At 41.1% G+C, this 8767-nt stretch overlaps 1 protein-coding gene across 2 annotated transcripts; it reads left to right on the top strand.

The window, feature by feature from the left end:
• Positions 1-542: 542 nt before the first annotated feature.
• Positions 543-7975, top strand: dnajc24 (DnaJ (Hsp40) homolog, subfamily C, member 24). Of its 2 annotated transcripts, XM_020078757.2 has the most exons (5): positions 543-677; positions 2269-2372; positions 2875-3010; positions 4988-5056; positions 7664-7975. In XM_020078757.2, exons 2-5 carry the CDS (start codon positions 2271-2273, stop codon positions 7888-7890), a joined length of 534 nt encoding a protein of 177 aa, XP_019934316.2. In that variant the 5' UTR covers positions 543-677; positions 2269-2270; the 3' UTR covers positions 7891-7975. The 2 variants fall into 2 exon arrangements, with proteins under 2 accessions (XP_019934316.2, XP_019934317.2); XM_020078758.2 differs by lacking the exon at positions 4988-5056.
• Positions 7976-8767: the final 792 nt, after the last annotated feature.

Below are 8767 nucleotides of genomic sequence, written 5' to 3'. Positions count from 1 at the left end.
GTCACCTCATCTAATCTGTTCCCATTTCAATTAACAGATCTTTGCTGTACAGTAATATCAGGGCAGATTTCCCAGCATGTGGTCCTGTGCTGCTCTTTCCTGGCTGCTATTTCTCAGGTTTGGCAGTGCAGTTCAACACTATAATCATAGCTTGCAAGTCAGGGTGAAAGTCAGGGTGAAAGTCAAGATCAAGTTTTGTTGCATTAATGGATCATTGCTCTGCCAGGTTTTAAAATCATTGTTTGGTTTTGGACCAAGTTAGAATGATATATAATGCCATATTATGACAATAAAAAGTCCATGCTTTTCATTTCATTGAATAACAACTTGATTCTTTTACAACTTTATATCTCTTGAAACATTAAGACCTTTCCCGATTAAATTGCTTCTTTTTTCTCATAAGACTTTGTTATTAAATTGCAACTTTATTCTCATAATATAATAACTTTATTCGCAATTACTATTCTACAAATGTAATATCATGATCTTATTCGCGGACTGTCAGATTTTTTCTCCAATATGTCACTTATCCTCCGTCGTACTTTTATTCCAAAGAGGACAAATAATCAACAGGAAGTCGTCAGTGGCGGAACTCCAGAAACACCGCTTGTTTGTAGGGGGACTCATAATACGGCTGGACGCAATGTTGTCCCTCAGGTGACAGACGTGTTTTTAAGGTAAGTGAGACTCTGAGCGGAGAAAGATGAAGACAGGATGATAACACGTCTACGTTACTATTTAATACAACGTTTCCGGTTTCGTGAACGTTCAACGCTGGTTTCACACGGTTCATCTTTACTTGTGTGACCGAGCTGTTTCCTTCCGACCTGAGCACATCTCTGTGTATGTTAATGTCCATTTATGATTCTTATAATCTTAAGATCATAAGCTCACAGTCCTAGACTAATAACTTCAACATTTCCATTTGTAATGTATGTACAGGACAGTTATTGTGTCCATCCGTTGATCTTCTTGTAAAACAATATAATACATTTTTTAAAACTATGAGTAGAAACCAATTGGTCTGTAAAATGTCAGGATGGAGAGAATACCCATCACAGCACAGGCAGCTGTAGCTCAAGAGGCAGAAAGGGTCCTCGTGCAAGATACTGAGCTCACTGTGTCCCTGGCGGCTGTGCTGACAGTATGTGATGGTGTGTGACAGGAAAAGCACTGGGTATAAAAGCTCTGTATGAATGTGTGTGGATGGGTGAATGTGACCAGTACTGTGCTTTTAGTTGTTGATAAGCACCACATAAACACAATCCATGGATTATTTACGATACGATACGATATGATATGTAAACTAGGGCCGCACAATATATGGAAAATATGTGGTCAACACGAAAAACATGCACGATATCTATCATAGATGGTGTTCCATGTGCCATGCATTCACGCTCTGCAGGTCAATATATTTGGCCAATCAGATGGAGGCCTGATGCCGTAGATGATAAATTAAAGATATTTAGTTTGCTGGCGGTTTTTTCCGTCAATGAGAATTGCAATGCCGCTCCCTCAAATCTCGCTCTGCCTCCAACAGTGATGAACATTCATTAATGATAATTATCATAATACACAACAGCACATTTATTTGTGTAGCCTTTTTACCAGACATTCCATGGGATTAGATAAAAAGAAGATACAAGTGAATTCAGTGTTGACTGAATGAAGAAATGAAGAAATAAAGATTCTGTCCAGAGGACATGTGTATGTGAACACAAATACCAGAATGAGATCAGGATGAAAAAGTGGTGCCATATTTATAGAAGACTCTGACAAAGATGTCAAGAGGGATGCTGGTGCTGGTGTCGATGTGCTGTAAACAAAGTCACCCAGTCTCTGCAGCAGAATTAATATGTCGCGTCCTGCCTCTGTCTGCTGCACCACCCCTCACCTGAATCCTGCAGAGGATTTGTTGCTGTTGTGTACATGTCTGAGCATGTGTGAAAGGCAAACTGCTGAAAAGGTCCGGATCAAAGTCTCCAGTCTTGTCTGTAAAGGGCTTTCGACAGTAAATCTCATGTTCGTCTCCACTCTTCAGTCGTTTGCAGTTCTGACTTTTCAGAATACTTTGTTTTAAAGGAGTTTATCTGTCGTGGCCTGTGACCTTTGTACCCTGCACTGACCAGGCAGGTTTCAAGCACATCGTTGTCATTTTGTACTGTATATGCACCACATGCAGCTCTCGACCCTGTGATGCATTAGCTCTGTCAGCAGATGTTTGTGTAGATGCATTAGTGTGATGTCAGTGTTGTGCTTGAGCAGGGATGTGTGAAGCACAAAAGAAGGACCTGTATGCTGTCCTGGGAGCCAGCCCCTCAGACTCAGTCCAGCAGCTCAGACACAGATACCAGCAGCTGGCCTTACAGGTAAACACACCACGCTGCCTGATTGTACAAAGCAACTGCTCCAACATTCTAGTGTCTCTAAAGTGTTTGAATCTATTAAATAAAAGGCACAGTACAAGCTAAGCCCAAACACAAGTCACATCTGACTGATGAAAAAGATTGTTTTCCTGTGTTGTGGTTCATTCAGGAAGAATCAGCTACTGTTGAAATGTGAATAATTAGTTCAGTATTATTACCTTCATTCTTATATATTTCTCAAGTCTGTCTTAATAGAGCGCACACACACTCATTAGCACATGTTAATAGAGGAAGAAAAGTCATTTCTCCTGATCACAGTGGCTCTAAAGTCATAATTACATGGTCAAATATTAACAAAAAATCCAACAAAGTCTGTGCTCAGTGTTTCATTCTGAATTTTAGCTGTAGATACTATGAGCCTTCAGTAGCCACAAGTTTGGGAAATCAAATACATTCCACAATGACAGCCTTTTTAGTATGAATATTTGTATGTGTTTGTGCACAGTACCACCCAGACCGTCTCAGGGGTGAGTGTTCTTCAGAGGCTGACGCTGGTGTAAAGAAGTTTCTGGAAGTTGATGCAGCCTGGAGGATCCTCAGCGACGAGGACACCAGGAGACAGTATGACCTGCAGAGGAGAGGTAGGACATCATGTTTTACTGGGATAATGCATGGGAATATATGGAATAATACTGGAGCTGATGCAGACACACAGAAAAGTAGGTGGACTTAGCTGGGTATAACTATAGTGCCAATACAAATCTTAGGTTCTAAATGAAAAATGTAAAAATACAATATTAAACACATCAAATCTGCTTACATGTGTTGGAAAGTCTGACTGCATATTTAAAAAACATTTGTATAAAACTCTTGAGACACAAACTCTGACATATTGACTCATTTGATATCACTAGTGGCAGCGTAGGTTGGGAAAAGTTTGAAAATTAAAAAGAATCTGGGTGTGTGATAGTGTGCTCCTCATCTCCGCTGCACGGTCCAGACCACAAGCGGTATGACATACCATTATTTCATGTATAATAAGAAACTTTTATCATATAGCACTAAACTAAACAAAGTTACAATTGCGAAAGAGGTAATCTATTAGACTTGGAACTGAAATGAGCTGTAGTCAGCTTGGATTCAACACATACAATGGATTAAAAAAAAAAGTCATAGAATTTTGAAAAACATATAAAATAAAATATGTTTTTGTTTTCTCTCAGTAAACATGAGTACATTCTCCCTGAAAGCTCCAGCCTCTTCCTCATTTATCCTATTTCAAATTATCACAAGTGTAGCTGCAATTATTCCTCATGCTAATTAAAACCCAAGCAAAGTTTAACACTAATTATTCATGGTTCAAAGTCATTATCACTGTCAGGCCGTACAACTTGATAATGACTCCTTCTTTCCTCAGGAGTGAACTGTGAAAAATCTGTCTGTGAAAATCTGTAAGCCCATCCCTTTATAATTTTCTATCCACTAAGATTCTGCCTGCTGTATTCTTGTGTGGGCAGTGTAGTGACCAGGGCCTCGCTTTCCAAAAGTAACTTCATTTGTGGTGCGTATACTGTCTCCCACCTGCTCAGGGTTTATCCCACCTCTCATCTAACAACAGCTGGGATTGGCTCCAGCCCTGTGCAACCCTAACACACAACAGATAGTGGGAGAGAGGGAGGGAGGGAGGGAGGGATGAAAATAGTTTGCCTTACACTTACATACAGCAAGTCTAATTCAGAAATTATTATTTTAGAATCATATTTTTTATATAAACTTAACCAAGGAACTTTTTTGCTCTAAGACCATGAAAGTTCAGTAAGCTTGCTGCCAGTTAGTGGGAGATTCTTTTCAAAAAAATCATATCATGACCTTTTTAATGCACAATCACATTTCAAGATCTTGTTTGTAGTAGAGCAAAATGTGAAACTGTCAGTAACTGCACTCTAAAGTGTTGAAACTACGTTGTGGTCCCACCTCATCTAGACTCTGAATTCAAAATGTGAACACATTAGTGCTGCACGATGTGTCGAATATCTATGAGAGCGGAGCAGCTCTGTCAGATCTCGCTCCGCCTCCTCCTGACTAAATTCTACTGTGGAAACCTCTAGTGATCACATTTGTCCTGAGTCAGATTCATCACTATGAGCAGTTGATTATATAAAAGAATTGCAAAGCTTATTTATGATCTATGACCCCCCCCGTACGCTCTGTTTGGTTTGACGCAGTTGGCAGAGAGACATAGAGAGGAGCATTTAATGACTGACAGAGTAAAAACTGTAAAAAAAAACAAAAAAACTTTCCAGAGTCCAAACATATATGAAAAGACCCCACATCAACACTGTAAGTGAGCTTAGTGGAGCTGTGCATGGCTCCCTGGTGTCTGCCCTGGACTTGGTGGCGCTGCGGCCAGGCTGTGTGCCTTCTCCCCAGCTGTGGAGCTGTCCATTGGCTCTTCGTCTGTAGCCAGGCACTGTTTATGTATTGCTAGTCGTATCGTCATCGCGATATTGAACACGATTGTCGCATATCGCATGTTTTTCTAATATCGTGCAGCCCTAGAAGACATCAGTGTTCACAGCAGTTGCTGTTATAATAATGCTGAACCAATGCTTCTTCAGCCCAGGAATTGAAACAGGATTGGCCTGTAGACTCTACAGTCCATCTGGAGGACATGACCTGGGACCAGGGTAAACACACACACCACACAAATCTCTAATATTTTCACATAAATGTTTTAAAATAATCAGAAGGTTTGAGTATTCTAAGGCATTTACAAATACAAAAAGTTATGTAAAATGATGAAGAAATATTTGAATTATTGATCTGAGCAAAGTCAGACTTTTAAGTGTCCTCTCAGTTTGAGATGTGTGTCAGTGGCAGCTGACTCTGGACTCTCTCCTCCATCCTCCTTGATCTTTGACACCATTTCTCATAATATTCTCCTTAATAGACTAGCCTCCATTGGCATCCATGCACACCCTTGGACTGGTTTAAATCTTATCTCTCTATACGCACTCAGTTCATCCAACTCAAATCTGTCAAATCCCAGCCATTTCCAGTCCCTGCTGCTGTTCCCCAGGGTTCTGTCCTGGCGCCCCTTCTGTTGATCTCTTGGCCATATCTTCTGTAAATTTAACACCAATTTCTATCGCTATGCGGATGACACACAGCTCAACCTGTCCACCAAACCTACCTCTATCCTCCTGCCTACCTCCCTTTCTGGTTGCCTACAAGAAATCCAATCCTGGTTCTACTGCAAGTGATAGAACCTTATTGGTACCAAATCTCCGCCCGTCCCTCACACCCAGCAGTGCCGCCCTTCTTGCTCACACCCTGATTACATCCTGCACTGGTGACTGCAGCTTTGGTCTCCCTCACAAATTCCTTCATAAACTTTAACTAGTCCAGAACTCTGCCACTCGTATCATTTCCAGAACCCCCTCCATTAATCACATCGCTCCTGACCTTCAGCAGCTTTGTTGGCTCTCGGTCAAACACTGCATTGTTTTAAAGATTCTGCCCCTCGCCTTTAATAAGACCATCCATAATCTCACTACTCTATACCTTTCTGAACTCCAGCACATCGACACACCCTCCCGCATTCTCAGGTCCTCTTCCATCTCACTGTGCCACCTGCCCGCTTGGCCACAATGGGATCTAGAGCCTTCAGCTGCTCTGCTCCCTGCCTCTAGAACTCAGGAACATCCGTAACATTGACCCTCTCCATTTTCATACCTGTCTCAAAACCACATTTTTAAACTGGCGTATTCAGCCTGATTGTTTTACATTTGGCCACCCTACATAATGTTTTATTCACTGTTAATGTTATTGATTGTTTTTTTTTGTGTCTTTTTTCATCTCTGGCTTGTAAGGTGACCTTGAGTGCTGTGAAAGGCGTCTATAAATAAAATGCATTATTCTTTATTATTAGTAATAGGAGGGTGAGAAAAGAACAAGAGAGAGAATGATCCCTCAGGGAATCAAACCCACAGTGAAACAGGGTGGTGGGATTATTCAGGTCCACAGGTGTATTGCCGACTCTGGAGTCGGACACCTGCACTGATCTGAGAAGCTCCAAGATTCTTCAGAGACAGGCCACACCTTTAGTTTGCATGTTTGTGGAGAAGGAGTTATTTTTTCTGTCTGAGCCTGAGTCATTCAGATTTTTTTGCATCCCAACCTGACCTGGGCCTGATGCAGTGAAAGTAAAATGCACTGAGTTTGTTTTACTCTGTCCCTGATGGAAATCTGCAGTGTAAAAAATCTGCCCAGTCAATGTGACCGACCTGAACCTGAATATTATGTAAAACACTTTGTACGAACCCGGCCTGGCATGTCTGGTCCCGTCAGGCTGGGGTTTGTTTATCCACAGCTGCTCGGTTGAGGGTTCACCCTCAGTGCTGTGTTTCCAATGATGCGCTGTTTGAGATCAAATAACCCTGTGCAGCCTGCCCACTCCCTTTCTCTTTTCTCCTCCCCCTCTCTCTTCTGTGTTTGACAATATTTCTTTTGCCATCAGATTTGAGATCAAACTATTTGTTTTTATTTCAACTGTGCGACTTTCTCCAGATACAGCACGTTACTGTATCCCACGTATCGTTATTTTTGTCATTTTGTGTCTACTGCTGACACTACAAAATTTGATTCAGCGCGCCACCATATTTACATTTTTGTTTAGACATTCATGAATTCATGAATTAGATGTAGAGTTTTCTTAAAAACTTTCTTAAGAGCAAAGTCAAGAGAAAAAAGTAAGAAGGTATTGAGAGGTGAGGCCCAATGAGCCTTAACACACCTCAGAGTCCAGAGAAGACCAGGGAGTCCTGACTCTTATAGACTGCCCTCCACATTTACCTGACCTCATCCACACTGATTTTTTATGGGGACACTTCACATCACAGGAGGCTCTGTGGAACATTGAGAGATCATGGAGTCCGTGGAGTCCGTGACAGCTCATATATATAAGCTGTCAATAAAGAAAATAATAAGATAATGTGAAAGTCATGCTCAAAGATTGGACTGTACATTGTTAAGCTGATATGATCATCTCTAATGAATTGGTATTAGATTTGAAACTTCCCATTCTCTTGAATGAGACGATAGTCTCAGACTCTTTTGGCTGTAAATTCAAATAATTGTTGTCAATTTTAATAATGAATAAAGGCAAATCTCATTTACTGGATTTCAGTTTTTAAAGAACGTTACATTATCATAATACCTGTAAGAGTGCATATTCACTGAACCAAGCAGGTGAATCTATAGTTTTCTATCTAAAATAAGATTGTGTTTTTCAGATGAGTGTGTGTACACATACTGTTGTCGCTGTGGTGGAGGATTCAGCGTCTCAGAGGAGGAGGTGGAGGAGGAGGAGACGCAGAAGAGGCAGCAGGATGAGGAGGCGGAGGAAACGGTTGAGGGGCAGCACAGAGGAGTGGTTGTCTGCTGTGATACATGTTCCCTCAGTGTGTACGTCACATGGTCATCACATAGAATGACTCCAACGTCAAAGAGACACAAATAAGTGAACTGTGTAACTGTTCAACCTCACAGATTTCATGTTCATCACTGGCAACGGGGCACCAATAAAACAGCGTACTGAAAACCAACCATGGGGGTAGTGTTTATGTTGAGTAGAAGTGTGTATGGTCATGCTTCTCTTTGTATACAATTTATAAATAATATAAATATGAATACAGGCTATTTCTATGTTAGAATATCTCACAAAGCAAAATAAAATCACAAGCATTCCAAAAACAGGTACTTACATTTCTCATACACTACAGAGAATTTGATTAGGTATTTCCTAAAGGTTATTGATATTATTTTATTCAGGAGCTAATGGATGTTATTGGCGGACCAGAAATACCATCATGGGGATTGTTCATGGGTAATGTGATGCCAAAGCACTAAGAGGGCGATGGTCTATCCTGTGAGATTTTACTCAGGCACCGTGAGGGGTGACTAGACTCTGGGGTCCTCACTACATGTCCAAACCTGCCTGCAAGCTGGCATGATGCTGCTGAGCATACCTGATGCTGCTCATCAACTACGTCTCACACAGACGCATAACCAGCAGCCTACTGTCCGCTCAAAGCCAGGAGCACAGTTAAACAGATGTAGGTACATAGATATAGATATGTGTTCCATTGTGCTCATTAATTCACTAATTCAAATCACTGATATTCTAGTGGAAGACAAGATGATAACACTTTTTAAAATGCAGTTATACTGGTATCCCGGTCCGACACAATATATGGGTCACAGCCTGGTGTCTTCATATCGTGGATTAAATGAATGGATCAACCTCAGTTGTAGAGCATCTCTGCATCTGGTACCATGTGCAGTTTAGGCAGTGGCTTTTTGAATACAATGTGTATGTTTGACATCAGAGTGACAGT

This window comes from Paralichthys olivaceus, chromosome 7, assembly GCF_024713975.1.
Source record: "Paralichthys olivaceus isolate ysfri-2021 chromosome 7, ASM2471397v2, whole genome shotgun sequence".
NCBI classification, from domain to species: domain Eukaryota; kingdom Metazoa; phylum Chordata; class Actinopteri; order Pleuronectiformes; family Paralichthyidae; genus Paralichthys; species Paralichthys olivaceus.
The sequence above is the reverse complement of the archived record's forward strand: the minus strand, read 5'-3'. Positions and strand labels throughout refer to the sequence as shown.

Bases quoted from the DNA above. Each gene is read 5' to 3' on its own strand.
- dnajc24 (XM_020078757.2), top strand. From the start codon at position 2,271: ATGTGTGAAGCACAAAAGAAGGACCTGTATGCTGTCCTGGGAGCCAGC. The intron at 2,373-2,874 runs GTAAACACACCA...GTTTGTGCACAG, and splicing joins ACCAGCAGCTGGCCTTACAG to TACCACCCAGACCGTCTCAG. The intron at 3,011-4,987 runs GTAGGACATCAT...ATGCTTCTTCAG, and splicing joins GTATGACCTGCAGAGGAGAG to CCCAGGAATTGAAACAGGAT.